General features: G+C 44.3%; 1 protein-coding gene across 16 annotated transcripts in view; it reads right to left on the bottom strand.

The window, feature by feature from the left end:
* Nucleotides 1–25,773, bottom strand: part of cacna1g (calcium channel, voltage-dependent, T type, alpha 1G subunit) — a 207,199-nt gene that overhangs the window by 46,120 nt on the left and 135,306 nt on the right. For all 16 annotated transcript variants that reach the window (XM_078938047.1, XM_078938056.1, XM_078938048.1 and 13 more), the window contains 4 exons: nucleotides 25,061–25,161; nucleotides 10,620–10,743; nucleotides 5,312–5,380; nucleotides 3,203–3,387 (listed from right to left, as the gene is read on the bottom strand). In XM_078938047.1, coding sequence (XP_078794173.1) covers nucleotides 3,203–3,387; nucleotides 5,312–5,380; nucleotides 10,620–10,743; nucleotides 25,061–25,161 — 479 coding nt within the window. The remainder of the gene's footprint in view (nucleotides 1–3,202; nucleotides 3,388–5,311; nucleotides 5,381–10,619; nucleotides 10,744–25,060; nucleotides 25,162–25,773) is intronic.

Here is a 25,773-nt window from a genome sequence, read left to right as displayed (position 1 = left end):
TCCCCCTATTATCAGAACTGGTGCAGCTAAACCACACCCCATTACTGAAAAGCATACAAGACGATCTAACATGCTGGGTCAACCTGCCTCTGTCCCTTATGGGCAAGGTAGCCACGGTAAATGAAAATCTTACCTTGAGTTAATTATCTATTTTCAATGATTCCCACACAACCGCCATTAAAATGGTTCAAAACATTAGACTCATCCATATCAAGCTTTTTATGGAACAATAAACCTGCAGGAATTAGTCTAAAAACTTTAAAATCTGCAAAAAGCTGCGGAGGCTTAGAACTACCTAACTTCCACAAGTAATTTCTTGCAAATAGATTACATTACATCTTAAAATGGTTAAAAAATAATCCAGAAACAAACTTGACTAGACTTGGAACAGGCGTTATGTGGATAGATCAACCTGTCAGATCTACCATTTATTAGCCAAACCGTTAAAAAACAGGACTGTTTCCAAAGTATTAATATAAACGCTACTTTAACAGCCTGGTGGGAATTTCTCAAAGTATAAAACTCCTCGATTCAACCTTGCAAAATGACACCCATCTGGAACAACCCAGACATCCTTATAAACAAAAAAATGATTCACTTCCCAGCTTGGCAAGCAGGGGGCGTAACACTACTAGAGCACTTAATTATTGATAAAAGATTCACAACTCCCCAGGAACTAAAAGACAAACATGAAATAAATAACTTTTTAGAATATCAGCAACTTAAATCTATTATTACAAAAAAAGTTTAAATACAAAGACAACTTAGGGGAAGGGTCCACTTTGGTACGGGACCTTGAGATGTGACGGGTTGGGGTCTCCGCTGAGGCAATCGGCGGTTGCCCCGGCTGGTTGGCTTTCTCGGTTCCGTCGAGGCCTGACCAAAGCTGTCCCAGGGGCGGCGCCTGGGGGCGGGGGCCTGGACTGGCTGTGGGGGGCGGGGGCCTGGACTGGCTGTGGGGGGCGGCGCTTTCTGGCTCTTCTCTCTCTCTGTGGGGAGGGTGGTGTGGGGCCTGTGGGGTCTGTGTTTCGGGGTATGGGACCCCTCGGCTAAGGGGACCTGGGCCTTATGCTGGGGGGGGCTGGGGGGGGGGGGGGCTGGGGGGGGGCTGTTTTACCACCTGGGGACAGTCTACCAGCTGTCCCCGACTTACCCCCTTTCTCATATGATCTTATATCAGGGTGAAGGGGGGGGGGGGGGGTTTAGCCTGCAATGCACCTTGGGGGGAAGAGCTACTTGGCAATGGTCCCCCCCATGGTTGCCCTATGGAATGCCCCCCCTCCCCCCCTCTCTAGGTTTTATTTGCACCTTAGACATGTAGGGCCCTTGGACATCACTGCCAGCAAGCAGCAGATGTCCTTTTACCGCCTTACCCGCCAATTTTAACAGCAACTTAGCCATTTAGGGCCCCTTGGTGGGGAGGGTGAGGGGACATCACTGTGAGTAATCAGGAGATGTCCCCTCAGTGCCCTACCCACCAATTTTAATTGCACCCCCTTAGTACACACACCCTTTACTCCTCCAAATGTACACTCCAACACACATACATGCAAACACACATACACACACACACCCTCACAAACACAAGCATTTCGCAAGGAAGGTGGGACCTCGGACCCTCTGTCCTCTACCCCATCCCTGGTAGGGGGTACTGGGCATTTGGCAACGGCGGCTGTGTCCCCGGGGTGCTGGTTTCCTGGGCCCGCAAGTGCGCTTTCCACACAGGGAGAGGGATCCCTGAGCTTTCTGGCAAGGAAGTGTCCGTGTCCCTGTGGTGTGGGTTCTGCTCTTTGCCCCTGGGTGCCGGGCCTCGCCAAATTTCCAATTGTGGCTGAGATTGGTCGGTCCATGTTTACAACACCTCTTGTGGACCCCCTTCTCTCCTGGGTGCTCTCCTCCTGGGCGGGTGCAGCTGGCCCCTGCCTTGCTCCTTCCTGGACCAACCGTGGGCCAGGTGGGTGGTTGGTTGGAGCGCGGAGCGGGTCTCCCTTGGGGGGTCCTGGCTCGTACCTGGGGTTGGGGTGGGGGGATGCCCAGAACTCCTGGGTGGTGATGAGGTTCTCGTCTGGGGTTGTGGGCGCTCCTCTCGGGCGGGGCCTTGCGTTGGGCCCTCCCAGAGCAGCGGGGGGGCTTCTCTCCTCGTTGGGCTGGAGCTGCACTCTCTGTCCCCCCATGCCTCCCGGTCTCTGTTTCTCGGGGCCTCATGGCGGTCTGGCTGGTCCTGGCCTGGGTGACGGATGGGATCGCCCGGGGGGCGGTTGTTCTCTATCTGCTGCTGTGCGGGCGTTGGGGGGGATTCTGGCTGAAGCTACCACTGAGGCGGGGGTCTTGGTGTGGGGATGGCTGGGCACTCTCCCTCATTCTTTTCACATTCCATCATTCATTTTAGAAGAACATGAAGACTCACTTAAGCACAGGTGTTAGCTCGCCTCTACATAAATATTCTGTGTGATTGAATGAAACATTTCACACTAGTTGGTTTGAAGGCATAAGTATGCGTGTGTGAACATTCTGTGTGATTGAATGAAACATTTCACACTAGTTGGTTTGAAAGCATAAGTATGCGTGTGTGAACATTTTTTGTATCGTGTACATGTTGACGTGGACATTTTTTGAGCCAACCGGTGTGTTTATAACATTTGAGTGTGTGTGTGGACAGGGGCCGCCCTGTAATCAGTATAACCATCCAAAACTTGTTGCTTTATGCTGCTTCATGGTTTTATCTCCCTTCCCCCTTCTATAATCACCATCCTACCCCCCCCCCCCTTTCTAACATCCCTCTCTCTTCTTCCCTTCTTTCCTTTTCCGTCCGGTCCAACACAAAAGATTTTCAAATATGATTAAAATGAATAAAGTTTGGCCTTGATTACAAAAGGGGTTTATTCAGACATACCTGTGGTTAGTCAGAAGATTTATAACCCCTGTTGTTAAAGTCAAATGCAACACAAGAGGCCCTCAGCTCTCATCTGTTTGCCCAGCTGTTGGACAGGACAAGTTAAAAAAAATAAATAAATAAAAAGTAGAAGGTCACTAAATTTTTCAGAGTGGCAATAATTGAGTGTCCTAGCCTGTGTCACAGCACCACTTTAAAACGGCAGAGGCTACTTGAGTAAACATTGCACAGTCTAGCTTTAAAACAAAAGCAAATGCTCACATCTGAAGACGGTACATGGATGAGTGTATTTATGAGAGATTCTCTTACCGTAGAGGCCTCAGGGTCCTCAGCAGCCTAAGCACTCGAAGCATGCCCAGGATCTTGGTGCCAGAGTTTGAGATGAGTGACACCAGGATGTCAATGACAGAAATCATCACCAGCATCCCATCCAGGATGTTCCAGCTGCTCCTTAAATATGCTTTGTCACCAAAAAACCAGCCCATCGCTACAATCTGGAAAGAGTGACCCAAAAAGACCCAAAAAGGTGAATCTTCTTAGAACAATGGTCCTGTTTTGTGGAAATTCATGATTAAAGACTCATCTTTCTAACCTGAAATTTCAGCAAAGCCCTGTTTTATTGTAACAGGCTGCCTACCATTTGTTTGTCATGAGGAATAACGATTGTTTAATGAATTATGAAATGGTTATTGAAATATAACAGGAGATGCTATGAATTTAGGAGACACAATAAGGTTATTATAGTTTGGTTTCTATAAAGGAAATATCTGTAAAACTGATGAGTACTGGATTATATGGTGATCAATACTGGATCTTTGTGTGGGTCTCTCTGAGCATCTCAGTACATCTGTAATGTTTTATTCTAGGGGTGTCAAACTCATTTTCACTGAAGGCCACATCAGCATAGTGGTTGTCCTCAAAGGGCCATTTATAACTTATACAAGTAACTAAATGTACCATGTACCTTCACCTTAATGTTAAAAAATGAATTTTCTTTTTAGTGTTTTAAAGTGACAATTACAGTTGCATAGAAAACATATGTTTGCTTGTTACTCTAGCATAAATCCTTTACAATTTTGTCTGCTTATTAAAACCCATGATCAAACTGTCCAAGTGATCAAAGAAAAACAACATTAAAATGAGCTAGAAAGAACATGTATTACACGTGTAACATTTTACAAAGAAAGGCTGCACACAGCCTTGCATCCAACTGATGGTTTGATGACAAAGATTTGTCTGCATACACACAAGACCTGCAAATATTGAATAACTACAACAGCAGCTACACATGGTCAACTAAAGAAAAATTTTATTTTAAGAAATTAAAAACTTTGCGGGCCCAATAAAATAACATGGCTGGCCACATTTGGCCGCAGGGCCTTGAGTTTGACAAATGTGTTTTATTGGTTTGATTGTTTGTTTTTTACCAAGCGCATTAAGATGATGTCAAAATAGTTTAAAACTGATTTTCCCTTATTTCTTTTTGTATATCTATCATCCTTTAGTGATTCAGGTGACCAATCAAGCTTCAACTCTGTGTAATCTTCTAGGACAGGCAGGTCCAAAGTCTGGCTATGGAAATGCGACCTTCATTGCACCCAACATTCTCTAAAAACTATGTATATAATTGTTTGATTGTGGTCGTTTTATCAGCAACAGGTTTGGTTTACCATTTAGCTCTACTGAGAAATTCAAGAGGTTTTTTGCACCCACTGCCACATAATTTTTTCATTATTGCTTAAAAAGCAGCTAAAAACATAAATTTTTTAAATAGCTTTTTAATAATTCTGTGTTTTACTGTGTTTTAGCGTGTTTCGTGTTTATTGTGAAACACTGATTTTTAACTTGAAAGGTTCTATACAAATGAAGTTTATTATTACTAATGCCATGGGGGGGGGGGGCACTGACTTTGCCCAACTCCCTTTTTAGCACTTTTTATCCTGTTTTCTGTGTCTGTTGTCCATCCATCCATCCATCTTCCTCCCATTATCCGGGGACCGGGTCGTGGGTGCAGCAGTCTAAGCAAAGATGCCCAGACTTCCTTCGCCCCGGCAACTTCCTCCAGCTCCTCTGGGGGGTGACCCCGAGGTGCTCCTAGGCCAGCCGAGAGACGTAGTCTCTCCAACATGTCCTGGGTATTCCCCGGGGTCTCCGCCCAGTGGGACATGCCTGGAACACCTCCCCAGGGAGGCGTCCAGGAGGCATCCGGGCTAGATAATAAAGCCACCTTAACTGGCTCCTTTCAATGTGTCTCTTGTTAACTTTAATACTCTTAAATGTTTTTTTGTTTTTTTTTAGTGTTTTGATTGGCTAACTTATTATTTGTCCTTTTAACAATGCTTTTTATCTATAGTGTAATTCTGATATGTGTAAATGGAACAATGGACAACCATGACATCTATCCATTCATCCCCTCACCTTTACAGTCATCTCAGCCACAAATATCGCTGTAAAGATGTAATTGGACAGAGAGAGGAAGATCCGCTCCTGCACAGAAGAAAGAAAAGAGAGGTTTAAATTTAGTATAGGTTTTTCCCATTTTTCTCAAACCCTGTTCTGTTTAAAGGCATGCTTCCCTAGTCTGCACAGGTTTTGCCTAAAAATGTAGTTTTAATGATGAATTAGAAATTGTCCGCACAAATAAAAAAAAAACTTTTGCAGACACAGCTCTTGTCTCTTCTGAAGGTCTCGAATGTTGTGCTGGGAGAGCCTTAATGGGTGTTATACTTTTGTTAACACAACATGCAGATTTTTCTTGTGTGGTTTAAAAAATCCAAGTTTTCTTCAATGATGAAAATAGTCTAGAGGAAAAAATTTCCATTTCCAATTTATTTTCTCTCCCTGATTATATATTAATTCATGCCTCCAATTAGCACCTTTTGGAAAATATTGTAAACTGAGTTTTGAAAAATTACAAAGACTAAAAGATACTAAAATGTGGAGGACTGTTAGGGTTACGTAATTATCATTTGCTTTTTTTGCACAATAATATGATTTTCTCAGTTTTATCTTTCATTTAGAAAACAATGAAAGGTAAAGTAAAGTAAAGGTAACAGAAAAAGGTTTCTGGCTATGTACGAGTATCCAGTCCCAGCTCAAAAAGTAAAAGTAGCAGAAAAGGTTTTGGGCTATGTACAAGTAATCCAGTACCTACATGCAAAAGAAAAAAAAGCACTAAAAAAAAGAAGTAGAAGTATTTTAGAGAACCTCTCTGGATTAGTAATCCTGTAAAAAGTCAGTACAGGCTGCAGGGAACAAAAATAAAAATAAAAAATACATATATAACACACTATATATATATTTAAAAAAAAAATACGTCCCTCTCACCCTCCGCCGGTGGTTTCTCCTTCAAGCTGGGGTCCTCTACCAGAGGCCTGGGAGCTTGAGGGTCCTGCAGTATCTTAGCTGTTCCTAGCACTTTCCTTTTCTGGACTGAGAGGTCTGAGGTCTTTCCAGGTATCTGTTGTAGCCACTCCTCCAGTTTGGGGGTTACTGCCCCGAGTGCTCCAATTACCACAGGCACCACTGTCACCTTCACTTTCCATGCTTTCTCCAGTTCTTCTCTGAGTCCCTGGTATTTCTCCAGTTTCTCATCTTCCTTCTTCCTTATGTTCCCATCGCTTGGCACTGCCACTTCCCCCACAACGGCTTTCCTCTGTTCTTTATCCACCACTACAATGTCTGGTTGGTTCGCCATTACCATCCTATCAGTCTGGATCTGGAAGTCCCACAGGATCTCTGCCCTCTCATTCTCTACCACCTTCGGAGGTGTTTCCCATTTTGACCTTGGGGTTTCCAGTTCATATTCTGCACACATGTTCATGTATATTATTCCAGCCACTTGATTGTGGCGCTCCATGTAAGCTTTACCTGCCAGCATCTTACACCCTGCAGTTATGTGCTGGATTGTTTCAGGCGCCTCTTTGCACAGCCTACACCTTGGGTCTTGTCTGGTGTGGTAGATCTGAGCCTCTATTGCTCTGGTGGTCAGGGCTTGTTCCTGGGCTGCCAGGATGAGCGCTTCGGTGCTGTCCTGTAGGCCAGCCCATTCTAGCCATTGGTAGGACTTCTTGATATCAGCCACTTCAGTTATGGTCCGGTGGTACATCCCATGCAGGGGTTTGTCCTCCCATGAGGATCTGTCCTCCAGCACTGTATCCTCTGCTCTCCATTGCCTGAGACATTCACTGAGCACACTGTCATTTGGGGCCTTGAGCTTGATGTACTCATGCATCTTGGATGTTTCATCCTGGATTGTGGCTTCTACGCTCAGTAGTCCTCGACCTCCTTCCCTGCGGCTAGCATACAGTCTCAGGGTGCTGGGTTTGGGATGGAACCCTCCATGCATGGTAAGGAGCTTTCGTGTTTTAACATCCGTGGTCTGTATCTCTTCCTTTGGCCATCTTATTATTCCTGCAGGGTATCTGATAACTGGCAGTGCGTAGCTGTTTATTGCCCGGGTCTTATTTTTGTCATTGAGCTGGCTTCTCAGGACTTGCCTTACTCGTTGGAGATATTTAGCTGTTGCAGCTTTCCTTGTTGCCTGCTCCAGGTTGCCATTTGCCTGTGGAATTCCAAGGTACTTGTAACTGTCCTCGATGTCTGCTATTGTTCCTTCTGGGAGTGAGACCCCTCCTGTGTGGACTACCTTGCCTCTCTTAGTCACCATCCGGCTACATTTCTCGAGCCTGAATGACATCCCAATGTCAGTACTGTAGATCCTGGTGGTGTGGATCAGGGAGTCAATGTCACGCTCGCTCTTAGCATATAGCTTGATGTCATCCATGTATAGGAGGTGACTGATGTTGGCCCCATTTCTGAGTCTGTATCCATAGCCAGTCTTGGTGATTCTTTGGCTGAGGGGGTTCAGACCTATGCAGAACAGCAGTGGGGACAGAGCATCACCTTGGTATATACCACATTTGATGGACACTTGTGCAAGTGGCTTCCCATTGGCTTCAAGGGTGGTTTTCCACAGCTTCATTGAGTTTCCTATGAAGGCTCTTAGAGTCCTGTTGATGTTGTACAGCTCCAAGCATTCAGTGATCCATGTGTGTGGCATTGAGTGATAGGCCTTCTTGTAATCAATCCAGGCTGTGCACAGGTTGGTGTGTCGTGACTTACAGTCTTGAGCGACTGTTCTGTCGACCAGGAGTTGATGTTTGGCTCCTCTGGAGTCTCTACCAATGCCCTTCTGTGTGTTACTCATGAATTGATCCATGTGCCTATTTATCTTGGTTGCAATGATGCCTGACATGAGCTTCCATGTTGTGGAGAGACAGGTTATTGGCCGGTAGTTGGATGGGACTGCACCCTTTGAAGGATCCTTCTGGATCAGGATCGTTCGCCCTTCCGTTAGCCATTCGGGGTGAGTCCCATCTCTTAGCAGCTGGTTCATTTGTGCTGCCAGGCGCTCGTGGAGTGCGGTAAGCTTCTTTAACCAGTAGGCATGTATCATGTCAGGGCCTGGTGCTGTCCAGTTCTTCATACCTGAGACTCTTTCTTGGATGTCTGCCACTGTGATGGTTACTGGATTCTGTTCAGGGAGGTTGCTATGTTCTTTTCTCAGAGAGACCAGCCACTGGGCATTGCTGTTATGTGCTGTCTCTTTCTCCCATATACTTTTCCAGTACTGTTCAGTTTCTAGCCTTGGTGGGTCTGCTCGGCTGTTTTGACCCTGCCACTGAGCGTACACTTTTGCAGGTTGAGTTGCGAAGAGCCTGTTTATTCGTCTGGCTTCATTGTCTCTTGTGTACCTCTTTAGGCGGCTGCTCAAGGCTAGGAGCCTTTGTTTGGCAGTTTCCAGTGCTTCAGGTATGGGCATCTGGCTGTATCTCTTAAGTACTTGCTTTCTCATTGTACCTCTTTGAGCCTCTGTCAGCTTGCTCACATTCTTCCGAGTTGCCTTGATTTTGGCCTCTAACCGTTGCTTCCATGGTGGGTACTGTTTTCTTCCATGGTTGCTCTTGTAACCAAGCATCTCAAGGATCACTGCTGCTGAAGTGTAAACCAGTTCATTGGTTTCTGTGATGGTTGTGGTAGGAATTGCCCTCAATGCTGCATTCACAGTTTCCAGTAGACTTTCAGGCGGTACATCACTTAACCGTTGTAGCTGGTGTCGGGGTTGCCTAGTGTTCATTGTAGACATGATCTTGTCTTTCAGGTCAGTGGCTGCCTTGCTCAGCGTAATTGTGGTTGTTGGGGCTGTGTACCCAATCTCAGGGTGGGAGTGTGGTATAACCTCCTCTCTGACCTGCTGTTCTGGCTCCCCCGTGGCATTGTATTGTATCGCTTCAATCTCAAGTGTTGATAGGAGTTGCCGTTTGTGTATGTTAGAGCACTGGGCTACCAGTTGTTTAGCAGTTAGCCTTGATTGTGGGTTTCGAAGCATCCATTCATTCCACATTCTCTGCATGTAACCTCTCTGGGTGGGATTACTTGAGTAGTAGCATTCTAACAGAACCTTGTTCTCACATCTAGTCCATTTCCGTCTTGTTCCAGTAGCCCATTTTCCATCAGGGTGATCTGGTCCCTCAGCACCTGACGCAGACCTTGTTTGGCCGGGCGACGTCTGAGCCGACATGACAGAACCCGGGTTTCCTGCATGACAGTCCTGCACCTTACCAACCGAGCTACCCAGCGTGTGTATATATATATATATATATATATATATATGATAACTGGCAGTGCGTAGGTGTTTTAGGCTGATATCAAGAAGTCCTACCAATGGCTAGAAAGGGCTGGCCTACAGGACAGCACTGAAGCACTCATCCTGGCCGCTCAGGAACAAGCCCTGAGCAAAAGAGCGATAGAGGCTCAGATCTACCACACCAGACAAGACCCAAGGTGTAGGCTGTGCAAAGAGGCGCCTGAAACAATCCAGCACATAACTGCAGGATAAGATGCTGGCAGGTAAAGCATACATGGAGCGCCACAATCAAGTGGCTGGAACAATATACAGGAACATGTGTACAGAATATGAACTGGAAACCCCAAGGTCAAAATGGGAAACACCTCCGAAGGTGGTAGAGAATGAGAGGCCGAAGATCCTGTGGGACTTCCATATCCAGACTGACAGGATGGTAATGGCGAACCAACCAGACATTGTAGTGGTGGATAAAGAACAGAGGAAAGCCGTTGTAGTGGATGTGGCAGTGCCAAGCAATGGGAACATAAGGAAGAAGGAAGATGAGAAACTGGAGAAATACCAGGGACTCAGAGAAGAACTGGAGAAAGCATGGAAAGTGAAGGTGACAGTGGTGCCTATGTTAATTGGAGCACTTGGGGCAGTAACCCCCAAGCTGGAGGAGTGGCTACAACAGATACCTGGAAAGACCTCAGACCTCTCAGTCCAGAAAAGCGCAGTGCTAGGAACAGGTAAGATACTGCGCAGGACCCTCAAGCTCCCAGGCCTCTGGTAGAGGACCCAAGCTTGGAGGAGAAACCACCCGCGGAGGGTGAGAGGGGCGTTTTTTGTTTTTTTTTATATGTGTATAGTGATTTTCTGGTTTTTGTTTTTTTAATTTTGCCTCTCATGGTATAAGTATACCTATGATGAAAATTACAGGCCCTTCTCAACTTTTTAAGTGGGAGAACTTGCACAATTGGCTGACTGAATACCTTTTTGCCTCTGTACATGTACACATAAATTTCACTAAAAACTGTAAAGCCTGTGGGTTTAAGAGTTTTAGCTAGAAACCTACAGTTGTTGCAGTGTGACACTCACAGCGCTCCCAGGATGGATGTGCGGCCTCTCCATGGCGATGGTAATACAGTTAAGGAATATGATGACCAGAACAACATGGTCGAACATCTTGTGGTTAATGATGTTATTGCACTGATTTCGAAACCTGACAAGAAAAGAGGATCGATTAAACTTAGGTTGCAGACAACTTCAACAAAACATGAATGTATAAGTTGTTAGAGCTTCCCACTGACTTCACTCATTTATCTCCCCCTTAACATAAATCAGTCTGCTGACACATTCCCATTTAAGTTACATTGGAGTTTATGCTGAAGGAGTCTTCCGCTGCCCTCCCATAATCATTCTGGGAAAGTCTCAAATATTTTCTGTACTTGAGGACAAAATGATTTGAGCAAAAAAGAAAAGAAAACTTACAAATCAAATTGCCATTTTTTAATGTTTATAGAGGGCCAGTTCCCAATTTTAATCAAGGCAGTTCAGGTAGAAATTGAGTTGGACTGTATTGACAAATGTCAAAATTTAGATAAGGTTAAAAGTTCTCTGTTGCTGTAAAACAAGAAAAATACAAAATTTTAGTTGTTTGCAAAGAGGATTTTAGATCCAGAATTTAATTATTTGTTTTTTGAACAGTGTTCTGTATGCAAACAGTCAAAAACCACTGATAGGATTCTGATTTAGGCAAAGTTAACACTTAACCACTGATTCAAACAATTAACCAAATAAATCACTAGCCAAAATAACAAAACTAACCAACCAAACAGTTACCAACTACCAAACCAAACCAACAACTTCCAAATAAAATCAAATTCTGAAAAATAACGCAAAAATACATGATTGTTTTGTAAAGAAAAGGTGAGGTTTCAAGAATATCAGAAAAAAAGAATGTCTGACTTTCAAAAATAAAACTTTATGATGTTTGAAAAGAATATTTTTTTACAAAAGCAGTTGAAAGAGTATGATGTGGGGTAGAGGTGTGTGAAGCCAATGAACAACAAAAAACAATTACTTAAATACACTGAGGCGAATCTGGTCAAACAGGCAGTAGCAGAGAATTAGTAACATTACACATTTAGTTTAAATTAAAAAATTAATTAATCGGGTTAGGGTTAGGTTTTTTAATGTTTTTTTTTACTTGTCCTGTCCAACAGCTAGGCAGGCAGATGAGAGCTGAGGGCCTCTTGTGTTGGACATATTTTACTCTAACAAGAGGGGTTATTAATCTTCAGACAAACCAAAGGTATGTCTGAATAAACCCCTTTTGGAATTGAGGCCAAACTTTATTCATTTCAACCATGATTGAAAATCTTTGGTGTTGGACCGGACGGAAAAGGAAAGAAGTGAAGAAGAGAGAGGGATGTCAGAGAGGGGGGGGGGGGGGGGGGGGGGGTAAGACCATGAAGCAGCATAGAGCAGGCAGGTTTACTGGTTGTTTATCGTTACGGTACAGTTCAAATGTAGTACAAAAAGGGCGGGGCCTGTTCACACACACTCAAATATTATCAACACACCTGCTAGCTGCAAAAAATGTTCACATGTCAACATGCATACAAAACAGATGGTGTTCACACGCATACCTATGCCTTTAAACCAACTTGTGTGAAATCTTTCATTCACTCAATCATGCAAACTATAAGTGCAAAGGTGAGCTAACACCTGTGTTCAGGTGAGTGTTTATGTTCTTCTAAAATGGATGGTGGAATGTGAAAAGAAGGAGGAGGAGCGCCCAGCCACCCCCACACCCAGACCCCCACCGCAGCAGCAGCGGCAGCCGGAATTCCCCCAACGCCACACGGGAACAGGCAGGGAACAACCGCCCCCCGGGCGACCAAGACCGCCACCCAGGCCAGGGCCAGCAGGACCGCCGCGAGGCCCACAGAGCCAGAGAGCAGGGAGGCACTGAGGGAAAGAGAGCGGCCCAGCCAGGAAAGCAGCCCCCCCGCCGCGCCGGAAGAGCTCAACGCAGGGCCCCACTGGAGAAGGACGCCCACAGCCCCAGACGAGCACCCCACCACCACCCAGGAGTTCCGGGCATCCCCCCGCCCCAACCCAGGTACGAGCCAGGACCCCCGAAGGGAGACCCGCTCCGCACTCCAGGCAGCCACCCACCCGGCCCACGGTTGGTCCAGGGAGGAGCAAGGCAGGGGCCCGCCGCCCCCGCCCAGGAGGGGGGAACCCCGGGGAAAAAAGGGTGGCCCACAAGGGGTGTTATAAATATGGCCCGACCAGGCTCGGCCATGTTGGAAGTTTGGCGGGGCCCAGCGCTCAGGGGCAAGGACCAGGACCCACCCCCCAGGGACACGAACACCCCCGGCTCAGGTGTAATATGAACCCCCCCCACAGTGCGGAGAGAGCACCGCCGGGCCCAGGGAGCCGGCACCCAGGGGACACGGCCGCAGTCGCCAAGGGGCCCGCACCCCCCACCAGGGAAGGGGTAGGGGACAGATGGACCCAGGTCCCACCTTCCTTGCAAAATGTGTGTGCGTGTATGTGTGTTTGACAGGGTGTGTGTGTGTGCATGTGTGTGTGTTTATGTTGGAATGTATATATTGATTACTCACAGTGATGTCCCCTCACCCTCCCCACCAAGGGGCCCTAAATGTCTAAGGTGCGGTTAAAATTGGCGGGTAGGGTGCCAGGAGGACATCTGCTGCTTGCTTGCAGTGATGTCCAAGCACCCCCCCTACCAAGGACCCTACATGTCTAAGGTGCAAATAAAACCGAAAAAGGGGGGGCCCACTCCATACGGCAACCATAGGAGGAGGGCCACTGCCAAGTAGCCCCCCCCCAAGGTGCATCGCAGGCTAGACCCCCCCACCCCCTCGACCTAATATGAGGTTATATGAGGAAAGGGGTAAGTTGGGGACAGCTGGTAGACTGTCCCCCGGTGGTCAAACATCTGTCCCCCAGCCCCCCCCCCCCCCCCCCCCCCCCCCCCCCCCCAGCAAAGGGGCCCCACCCCCGGAGGCGCCGACACCCCAGGCCCGGCACCACCCACCCCACACAGAGAGAGAGGAGCCAGAAGGCATCGCCCCCCCCCCCCCCCCCCCCCCCCGGAGCAAGCCCAGGCCCCCACCCCCAGACGCCCCAGAGGAGCTCTGGTCAGGCCTTGACCGAGGAGGCCAACCGGCCGAGGCAACCACTGATTGCCTCAGCGGAGACCCCAACCCGTTAGCCCCCCGACCCGTACCAATAATGCCCCCCCCCCCTCCCCCCAGAACGCCCCCCCACAGGACAGGGCCGACAAGCCCCCCACCCCAGACCCCGCAGCCGAAGCGGATGACACCCAGAGCGACCGGGGGCCCCGAGAGGGTTGTCCCGTCCCGTCCCAGAGCCAGGTAAGGGCCGATCCCAGCCCCAGGTGCAGATGGGCAGCCCATCCAGCGCCGCTGGGCCCCCCCCCCTGCACATGTTTTTAACTTTTGATACTTGATGAAATTTTGCTATGAAAATTCCTGAAACAGTGTTGTGTCTACTTTAATGATATAGTATTATGTTTTAATCATATGAATGACTTTTATAAATAACATAATCTGCAAATATTTCAGATGACTGATCTGCATTTGCCATGTTGATTTTTTAAATAGTTATTTTTTACATAATAATTAAATAATTCATCTTTGTCATGTGCTTTATCGATACCTTGTGATTCTTAATTCTGTCTGATAAAAGCTAGGACCGGATATTGATAAATCATGTAATACAATGGTTATAGTATAACGGGGTGGGATTGTATAAATTCGCTTCCTTCCACTCTCTTTCAATCAATATTTATTAGTATGTCTAATTATCCTAAGTTTGATTAGTTACTGTATGAATGTATGACTGATGATTGTATTGCTTTTGTGTATTATTTCTACTTAATTGCTTGAAATAAACCATTTCAAAAATCAAATCAAATGAGCACTACACACTCAGGAATCAGGTGTTTTTTTTCACCTTACATGACCATTAAAAGCTGCATACCCAGATTAATTGTCTGGTTTTCCACAGTGCAAAAACAAAATCTTAAGAGATTAAAAATGACTCTTGTTTCAAGAAAAAATGTATTTTTTTCCTGAAAGAAAAAAATCTTATGAAGAAAGTTTTCAACAGCAAAACCCTACTAGTTTAAGAACACATGTTTAGTAACTAGAACTTCTTTTTCTTAAAAAAAAGAATTTACTGTAAGACTCTTTCTCACAATTGGCAGATTTTTATTTCTTGGGGGAGGGTCAGAATTTATGACTTATTTCCAAAGGGCCTGTTTTTGCAGTGCAGTGACTAAAGCAGTCTGAATTAAATTTAGGTCAAAACCGATGAGCTTGAGTCTGAAGCTGCTCTGCTGCCTCTGTGGCTGTGAGCACACGTGTTTACCTGTTCTTGATCAAGGCCAAAATGAATACCATTTAAGACCAAGGGTCCCTTATGATCAGCAGTTTGGAGCCGGCTGGGAATAAAGTTGGCAACACATTCATCTTAAGGAAAACTAAATCAGATTTTCTAACGCTGACAGAAGAAAGCTGGGGAGCTTCTTCTCCTGACTTTTTCCAAGACTCATAAAATGACCAACAGCAAAGTGGAAGCTTTAATTTTACACGTCATTTCCGGGTGAGCCTTTCCCAGTACTAGTCGTCTTTGACTGCTGTCCTCTTGTTTAGCATTAGCCTGACTACTATTGCTTACTCTAAGGGTTATTTGGGTTAATATTCACATCTAGCACCTTTTATTAGCGAATACACAACTTTTAAACCGCTTGCTGTTCACTTTTTTCATTTTGCTAAATAGACCACTTCTCTTTACCCAAACAATGCTAACCTTAGCTTAGAACCTAGCATGGCCACCACTCCTTCCGCTCTTCCCCCTTTCTCCTGCCCCATGTGCCATATGTTTAGTGATGATCCTGCCTCCTTTAGTGAAGATAGCGGTAGGTGTGTTAAGTGTAGTCTTGTGTTAGACTTGGAGGCCAGGCTGGAGCAGTTAGAAGCGCGGCTCCGCACAGTGGAAGCTAAGCCGGCTAGCCAGGTCGTTACTCATAGCGTGGACCGCGCTACCAGGGCTAACTTAGTTAGCACCCCAGCGTTCTCCCAGCAGCCGGGAGACAGTCAGGGGTTTGTACCGGTTGGGAGGAAACATAGTGCTAAACGCAAAAACTTAGAGCACCCGAGACTCCACGTTAGTAATAGGTTCTCCCCCCTCAGCGACACACCCGCCGAACACTCAACTCTGGTTATAGGCTCTTCTGAAGTTAGAAACGTGGAGCTCCCAGCGGCTACAGTCAGGTATTATCAGGGGGCCAGAGTTGGTGACATCGAGGGGAACCTTAGGATGTTAGCTCAGAGTAAGTCCAGGTTCCGTCGAGTCGTGATTCACGCAGGCGGTAATGATGCCCGACGGAGACAGTCAGAGGTGGTTAAGTTAAACGTAACTTCGGTGTGTAAACTGGCTAAGACGATGTCCGACACTGTAATTTTCTCTGGTCCCCTGCCGAACTTAGTCAGTGATGAAATGTACAGCCGCTTTTCATCATTTAACCGCTGGCTTTCTAGATGGTGCCCAGAAAACGGCGTTGGTTTTGTGGATAACTGGAACACGTTTTGGGGGAAGCCCGGTCTCATGCGGAGAGATGGCGTCCATCCCACCCGGGACGGTGCCGCTCTTCTTTCTAGAAACATTTCTGCTAGCCTTAGTCTGTTAACCTGACAATCCAGAGACGAGACCCGGGCGCAGAGCAGCAGTGTAAAACGCTCCTCTGAGCCTCCCTTAGGGTTAGTGCTGGTGCAAAACCCATGCAGGGAAAGTCAAGCAGGTCCTAGCTTTAGCTTATGTGCTGAAAGACAAATGAAAGGAGCGCGTCATAGAAACCTTAAAGTGACAGACAGCAGTTCTCACAAGCAGAATTATGATGTAATTAAATGCGGTTTATTAAACATTCGATCCATTTCCTCCAAGTCCCTCTTAGTCAATGAGTTAATCATTGATAACAACCTCAGTCTTCTAGCCTTAACAGAAACTTGGCTCCAACAGGATTACTATGTTCAACCTGCGCAACTACCAATTCATCTGGCACAGGACATGAACTTATCATCTGCTCTGCCCAGAGATTTACCTAAACTTCAAAGTGTTCTAGCCTTGCATCTTTTTAACAAGAGATTTTATTTGGTATCATCCTCCCACAAGACAGACTCAAAATGTAGGGCAATGAGGCAGAGATTGTTAATTGTTTTGCTTTTACTTCTGTCTGGCAATGTGCAACCTAACCCTGGTCCTGAGCTACAGTGTACACAGACACCATCCGACTTTAAAGCCATGTCAGGGCTCAAATTTGTCCATCTTAATGTGCGCAGCTTGTTATCTAAAATGGAAATGGTCAGGATTTGGGTTAATTCAACAGACGCTGATATTGTAATAATCTCAGAAACTTGGCTGTCTAAACCTATAGCTAATGAGGTTATTAATATACATGGTTACAATGTCTTTCGTACTGACAGGCCTAAGAAAGATGGTGGTGTTGCTGTTTATGTTAAATTAAGATTTGATGTATCAATTGTTCTGTCAGATTCTATCTGTAAACAAATGGAATTTTTGGCATTGAATGTGGAAATAGCAAAGGGCCTTTGCATAACTGTTGTTGGGTGTTATAGGCCTCCATCTGCCTCCAAAGATGCATTACAATCCCTAAAGCATCTTTTGGCCAAAATAAATTACAGTGAGCTTGTTTTGGCAGGAGATTTGAACTTGGACTGGCTTAATCCAGTTTCTGATGAGTTTAAGTCCTTCTGTGATTCTATTAATCTTACCCAGTTGGTCAATTTACCCACTCGGCCTAATCTTAAGTGTCTTGATAAATCCACCTTAATTGATTTAATCTTAACAAATGTACCACATAAATTCTCATCTTTAGGTGTTTTCTGCAATGATTTGAGTGACCACTCTGTGGTGGCTGCTGTTAGGAACACCAAAATCCCCAAATATAAACCACGTATTATTTATAAGAGAAATCTCAAACTTTTTTATCAACAAGCATATCACCATGACTTGTCTGCAGTTAACTGGAAGAATATAGATCTGTTGCCAGATGTAGAATTAGCTTGGACTTTTTTTGAGACAAGTTTTATGGAAATTGTAAATAAGCATGCTCCTTTAAGAAGGCACAGGGTAAAGGGGGCGAGAAAACCCCTGGTTCTCTCCAGAGTTGGCAGATACTATGCATGAGCGTAACATGGCTTGGGCCTGTGCAAGGAAAACTGGCGCTTCAAATGATTGGTCTGTTTTTAGACAACTAAGAAACAAATGCTCTTCCCTTATTAAAAAAGCCAAATCAGAATATTATTTATCTGTCACCACAGAAAATTTAAACAATCCACAGAAATTCTGGAAAGTTATTAAGTCCCTTTCTGTGAGTAAAAGCTCACAGGCTCTACCTAGATATATTTTAAATGAGTCTGGCCCTGTTTTTAATAGGATAGAGGTCTTAAATTGTTTTAACAAACATTTTATATCTTCGAGTTCTTTGTTTGACTCTGAAGGAGCAGACTTTGTGAAACGGTGCACTGATCCCCCAGAGTACACAGGACCCCCTTTTAATTTTGTAACTTTCACCATTCAGGAAGTGCACAAAGCCCTGAAAGCTCTAGATTATAAAAAATCTCCTGGACCTGACTTAATAGACCCTTACTTTTTGAAGTTAGCAGCTGATTTTGTGGCAGAACCTCTGACAATTCTTTTTAACCTCACAGTCAAAACCAAAGAAATTCCCTCCATTTGGAAATCAGCTTTTGTTCTCCCTTTATTAAAAGGAGGTGACCCAGCAATTTTAGCTAATTACAGACCTATATCTAATCTATCAGTATTGTGCAAAATTCTTGAATCTCTTGTAAGTGAGCAATTAAAATACTTTTTATTTTCCAATTCAATCTTGTCAAAATATCAGTCAGGCTTTAGAAAAAGACATAGCACTGTTACAGCTGCAGTGAAGGTGATAAATGATATTATTGTTGCTCTTGACAAGAAACAATATTGTGCTTCGCTTTTTATTGATCTATCAAAAGCATTTGATACTGTCGATCATGGTGTTTTAAAGATAAGACTTCTTCGGTCAGGATTGTCAGAGCAAGCAGTTGATTGGTTCTCTAATTATCTGAGTAATTGAACCCAGTGCATTAAATATGAGGGTCTATGTTCTGAATGTGTTACTGTGCACAGGGGGGTTCCACAGGGTTCTATATTAGGCCCCCTCCTATTCATTATTTGTATCAATAATTTGGGACTTAATGTATCTGATGCTAATATGCATTTTTATGCTGATGATACAGTTATTTATTGCTGTGAATCAACTCTTGATCAGGCCATTGAATCCCTGCAGAAAGCCTTTGGTGCTGACCAGCAATCCTTACTTAAACTCAAATTAGTTCTCAATTCTGATAAAACCAAGCTTATGTTGTTTTCTAATTGTAAGAAGATGCCTCATACAATTCCCACAGTGTCCACTCTTGAAGGAAACAACATAGAGGTGGTTCATGAGTATAAATACCTCGGTGTATTGATTGATGACTCCCTCACTTTCAAACCTCATGTGGAGAATCTTGTCAAGAAACTGAGACTAAAATTGGGTTTTTATTTTCGAAATAAGCTGTGTTTTTCGTTTGAAGTAAAGAAGCGACTTGTAGCTGCGACTTTCCTCTCTGTGCTGGATTATGGAGACCTGTTTTACATGAATGCTTCAGCTCAATGTCTTCGAATGATTGACACGGTTTATCATTCTTCTCTGCGGTTCATCACCATCTGTAAAACAATGACACATCACTGTGAGTTGTATTCTCGAGTGGGTTGGCCTGCCCTGGCCATACGGAGGAGGATTCATTGGTACACTTTCATTTATAAGGCACTGCTTGGACTACTGCCGACCTACATCTGTTCCTTACTGTCACAGAGGAGCGCTGATTCTTATTCTCTTCGTTTACGTGATCATGTGTTGCTCTCTGTTCCATTTGCTCGCACAGAACTGGGCAAAAAGGCTTTTTTCCACTCTGCACCTTATGCATGGAACATGTTGCAGAAGGACTGGAAGTTGAGAGAGTTGATTTCCTTGAATGCTTTTAAAGTTAAACTGAGAGGTCTCGAGGCTGACTCCTTAACATGCACTTGTTTTTGATAATCGGTTTGTAACTTCCTGTTATTTTGCTCTTTGTAATTGTGTAACTGTATTTTAGTTGCTGCTGCAGCTTGGCCAGGACTCCCTTGAAAAAGAGGTTTTTAATCTCAACGGGACTTTCCTGGTTAAATAAAGGTTAAATAAAATAAAAATAAAATGTTAGATTGAATGAAGCAACCCCCCCCCCCCCCCCCCCCCTTATGCTAACTATCAGAAATCCAGGATTTCCGGGAAAGGAGGTGGTTTGGCAGTAATTTCACAGTCTAGCTTACTTCTCAGCCCTAAAGTTCAAAATGCTTATAATTCATTTGAAAACATCATATTGTCTTTAAGTCACCCAAACAGGAAAACTCGAAAACCTGTTTTACTCATAATTATTTATCGCCCCCCCGGCCCATATTCAGAATTTTTAACTGAGTTTTCCGACTTCCTATCGACTATTGTCTTAGATTCTGATCAAACTATAATATTAGGGGATTTTAATATTCATGTTGATGACCCCAGTGACTGTCTAGGAAAGGCTTTTGCAGCTTTATTAGACGATGTTGGTTTCACCCAAAGTGTGAATGAACCCACTCACTGTCATAAGCACACCCTGGACCTTGTTCTAACCCATGGGATAGAGATCAGTCAGCTGAGTGTCCTTCCTCTTAACCCCATCATTTCTGATCACTTTCTGATTACCTTCCAGCTTACACTGGAACATCCTTCTGCCCCAGTGAATAAGAAACAGCTTAGAAGAACCTTAACTGACCGTTCTGTGTCTGAGTTTAAACACACAGTTCAGCCAGTACTTAGTGATATTCTGAGCAAATACTTTGAAACCAGCTCCCATAGTATCAGTCTTAGTATAAATGACCACTTTGTTAATGATGCCTTACAAGCCTTCAGGAGTACACTCGATGTTGTTGCCCCCTTGAAACATAAGAGTTTTAGACAAAACCGAGTAGCACCGTGGTTTAACGCTGAAACTCGTTCTCTTAAACAAGAAACCCGTAAGTTGGAAAGAGAATGGCGCCGCTCTGGTTCAGAGCAGTCTCTGGATATCTGGAAACATAGCCTATTAAATTATAAAAAAGCTCTGCGTAGAGCTAGAAGCCAGTACTATTCAACCTTAATATCAGAGAATGGAAACAATCCAAGATTTCTTTTTAGCACTATTGCTAAATTAACTCGCAGTCAGAGCTCAGTAGAACCACATGTTCCTGTTTCTCTCAGCTCTGATGATTTTCTTACATTTTTCGATAGTAAAATCTCAAATATTAGACATAAGTTAAATCAAGTTATTCCTACTATCAGCCCAGAACAGGCTGAAGCGGTAGAAATGGAAGCATCCATAGAAACCTCTGTAACATTAGACTGCTTCACTGCTGTGGATCAAGCGGAAATAACATCAATTATTACGTCCTCCAAATCCTCAACGTGTCTGTTAGACCCAATTCCCACTAGACTTTTTAAAGAAACGTTTCCCCTAATTAATGATCCCATATTAACAATGATAAATGCCTCTCTGGAAACGGGTTACGTGCCACAGTCTTTTAAATATGCAGTTGTTAAACCTCTTCTGAAAAAGCCCAGTTTGGATCCTAGCATCTTGGCCAACTATAGACCGATATCAAACCTGCCCTTTATTTCTAAAATCCTAGAAAGAGTTGTAGTTAAGCAGCTTTACTGCCACCTACAGGACAACAGCCACTTTGAAGACTTTCAGTCGGGGTTTAGTCACCACAGTACGGAAACTGCACTAGTTAGAGTCTCTAATGACTTGTTATTGGCCTCAGAAAAGGGACTACTTTCTATTCTGGTCCTGTTGGACCTCAGTGCAGCCTTTGACACTATCGACCACGGTATTTTACTCCATAGATTAGAGCAGGACATAGGGATCAGAGGATCTGCTCTCCAGTGGTTTAAATCCTATCTGTCCGATAGGTATCAGTTCGTTAATGTAAATGGCCATTCCTCTCAGTGCACTCGAGTCAACTATGGAGTCCCACAGGGCTCAGTCTTGGGACCGATCCTGTTTACGCTTTATATGCTACCCCTAGGAAACATAATCAGGAAACCCAGCATTAATTTTCATTGTTATGCCAACGATACGCAGTTGTATTTATCCATGAAGCCTGACCAGAATGACCAGATAGAGAAACTGAACGCCTGCATCAGAGACATCAAGACCTGGATGACATTTAATTACCTCCTCTTGAACCCAGAAAAAACTGAGGTCATTATACTTGGTCCTAAAAACCTCAGAGATGCTCTGTCTGCTCAGATAGTCTCCCTGGATGGCATAAGTATAGCCCCCAATTCCACAGTTAGAAACCTTGGGGTTTTATTTGACCAGGATTTATCATTTAAGGCTCACATATCTCAGCCGTGTAGAACTGCCTTTTTTCACCTGTAGAATATTGCTAAGATCAGAAATATACTTTCTAAGAGTGATGCTGAAAAACTCATCCATGCATTTGTTACGTCGAGGCTGGATTACTGTAACTCCTTGTTAGCAGCGTGTCCTAAGAGTTCCTTAACCCTTGTGCTATCTTAGATGACCCCACCCGTACTTTGGCGTGTTCTCCCTACTATGACAAAGGTGGATAAAGGTGGAAAGATTTCATGTAATCCATGGACAACAGTGAAGATCACAAATCATTGAAGAAAAAAGGTTCAGAGCACTGTCTAGTGGGTGTAGATGACCCAACTCCCAATGTTAAAGTGCCTAGGATAGCACAAGGGTTAAGAAGTCTCCAGCTTGTTCAGAACGCAGCAGCTAGATTGTTAGCAGGAACCAGCAGAAGAGATCACATCACTCCTGTGTTAGTTTCACTTCACTGGATCCCAGTTGATTCTAGAATCAAGTTCAAGATCCTCCTGTTAACCTAGAAGGCCTTACATGGAATGGCCCCGTCCTATATTAAGGACCTCATAGTCCCTTACCATCCAATAAGAAGACTTCGCTCGCAAAATGCAGGACTGCTTGTGGTTCTTAGAATTAGTAAAAGTACGGTTGGAGGTAGAGCGTTTAGCCACCAAGCCCCTGTCTTATGGAATAAACTCCCAGCTCATGTAAGAGAGGCCGATTCAGTTTCTACATTCAAAGTTAGACTGAAAACATTCCTCTGTGGACAGGATTATTGTCAGACTAGCTAGTATTCAGAGATTATTTAACTTAATGTTAGTTTGTTTAAATTAAACTTAATAATAACTATTTCTTTTAAAAGGCTGCTAGAAGTTGAAGCTGGGGTAACTATGGTACACTGGGGTTCTGTCCTCTTTCCTTTTTTACTTCTACCCTTCCTCTCCTCTATTCTTGATCATAATTTATCATTTAGTTCTCCATGCCTCTGTTTCGTGCAGTGCGATTCATGTATTGTCCCTCTTTTCCTCTCCCCTCCTGGGGAGTGGGAGTGCTTCCAGACTCCAGTTGGCTCATCCGTGCTCCAGTTCCTGACCGTTTACCTCGCCTTTGCTCCTGCTCCTACACCTGGCTGTGGATCCTGCCTCTGGCTCATCTCTGGCTCGTCTCTGCTCTGTACCTGACCGAGTACCTCGTCTCTGCTCCTGCTCCTACACCCGGATGTGGTTCCTGTCTCCGGCTCTACTCGCGCCTTTGACTGTCCCCACAACCACGGCTGGATGAAGCTCGTCTGCTGGACTTTATATATGTAGTTGTAGATTTAGATAAGTTAATTCTTCTCTAAGATTTCTGGTAAATCGCCTGTCCGTCCTGGGGGAGAATCCCTCCTTCATGTGGGCACCCCTGAGGTTTCTTCGTTTTTTCCGAAATCCATTTTTTTTGGGAGTTTTCCTTACCGCGAAGGGGGGTCTAAGGGCAGGGATGCCAGTATAGCTTAGTCAGTTTGTTAGTTCATTTTAGTATTTTTCTATTGAACTCTTTGTATTGGTGATCCTTTTGAGTTCATGTTTTACTTCGAAGCCCATCGAGACAACTGTTGTTGTGATTTTGGGCTATACAAATAAAATTGAATTGAAATGTAATTGAATAAAAAATGAACTGTTTTTCTTAAGATCAATTCCCATGAAAACTGTGTTTTTAACATGTTCTTGTTCTTTTTCCGATGATGAAAGACATTAACAAAGAAAATTAGGCTTAATGTTGCATTTCTGAGTATTTTTTTAAATCAGGAGCAGACGAAAAAATCTGTAGGTGCCACAGTTGGCGGGCCACGAACGCTATCCATGTGCAGACCAATTAACCTTTAACGTCCTCGTCTGAGCTGGAATCTGGCTCAAAACTGTATGGCTGGATGGCTCCGATATCGATCCCCGTTTTTGTTATATGCGGTTGGAGGTGCGAGGGACTGTAAGCTAGTGAGAAGAGGCATAAACAGAGGAATGATGGGAAGCAGGGCAGGGCTTATTCTGTGCCCACAACTCAGAGGTGAATTTCTAATGAACTTCTGCCGCTCTGCAAAACTATGTCCTAGAAAACTACACAGATTTTTAGATTTTGGCCAAAAACGGTATCATCATAATTAAAAAAACCACTGTGAACACTTTGTCAATAGATCAGAAAATGATCGGAGTGGGACTTTAAACAAGAAACAAACTCAGTACTGAACAAAATGGTTAGGACTCAGACTCTAGAATATGAAGTGTTCATCGTCTGATGCCTGCTTTTTATCCTTCTAAATTATTTTTATAAATGTGTTGGTGGAAGATCCATCCATCCATTTTCCAAACCAAATCCCTTTTGGTGTCATAAAGACGCTTGAGCCTATCCCAGCCACTGCCAGGCAAAGGCGGGGAGTAGACCCAATATGGTTGGTGGAAGATCCAAAGAGGCCTAAGGCACAAGTAGACAAACTAACCCAAACAATCAGCTGGAGATGCTCTCTCAAACACAAACCATCTTCAGTTTACAGAAGCTCTGCTGTTGGGTAACAAACTTCAGTGAGATGGGTAATTTTGCCAGATTTAATTGGTGCTCTGTAGAGGAAACTAGAGATCAGCAAGTGATCTGGTTGTCTTCTATAGACAGCAGAAACACATCAAAGCTTCATCTGGGGGGAGCAGTGTGGGAAGAGTGGGATGAGAATTGGACACGTGTCTGGGAGAAGATGTAGCAGAAGAACCTCCTTTCTCCATCTGCTGCTTCCACACTTCTGATATGGCAGAAATATGCAAAAAAAAAAAGACTTCTACAGACATAACGTAGGAGGAGATGCAAGCTCACGCTGCAGAAAAAAAACCTCCTTGCCTTAAGAAATGCCAGCCAAATGAATAGATATGAGAAAACTCTTCAGTCGACACTTTCCTTTTTGAAAAGTTTTTCCAAAATGGATTATAGAACACAAGTTATTCATAAATGTAATACCTGGACTCTGGGGAAAACAGGTACAGTGACCATGTATCTCTCTGTCGACACCATTCAGGTTGTTTTTTTTCCAGCCACTGTAGAATCCTGGCAAAACGACCCTGCACAGAGAAGGCAGTGCAAGAAACAATTGTTCAATCAAATATATTTATGTAGCAAATTGCATACCAAACATTGCATAGCAACATGCTGTCCATCCCTAAATTCAAACTATGTACACAGTATAAAAAAATACCCACCATACATTAATGTGTAATTAAAAAGTTAGAGAAATTAAATGTGAAACATAACAAAATCACAAAATAAAATCACTGAAACAATTCCTCAACCCTAAAACTAATCTATAGGATCAAATGTCTTTAAAATGTAGCTCTTAAGCCAGCTGTTAAAACGTCTCCATAGTAGAAGAAGATTTCAGACCCTCAGAGGGCTGACGGTTTTAGACATCATTTATGTTCCTGGGTCATCAGGAAACTGCAACGTGTTTCAACAAGTTTCAACAAGAAGGCAAGGGGAGGTGGAGTGTGTCTAATGGTGAGCAGCAGCTGGTGCAACAGCGCAAGTGTTGTTCCTCTTACACGCTCCTGCACACCCAACCTGGAACTATTGACCATCAAATGTCATCCTTTTTATCTTCCTCGGGAGTTTACATCGGTCATAATCAGCGCCGTTTATATTCCACCACAAGCGGGACACGGACGCTGCCCTATGTG

This window comes from Oryzias latipes, chromosome 19 (assembly GCF_053564925.1).
Source record: "Oryzias latipes strain Hd-rR chromosome 19, Olatipes_Hd-rR_3.1".
Classification (NCBI taxonomy): domain Eukaryota; kingdom Metazoa; phylum Chordata; class Actinopteri; order Beloniformes; family Adrianichthyidae; genus Oryzias; species Oryzias latipes.
Note: the sequence above shows the minus strand (reverse complement) of the source record. Positions and strands in the feature narration are given on the sequence as shown.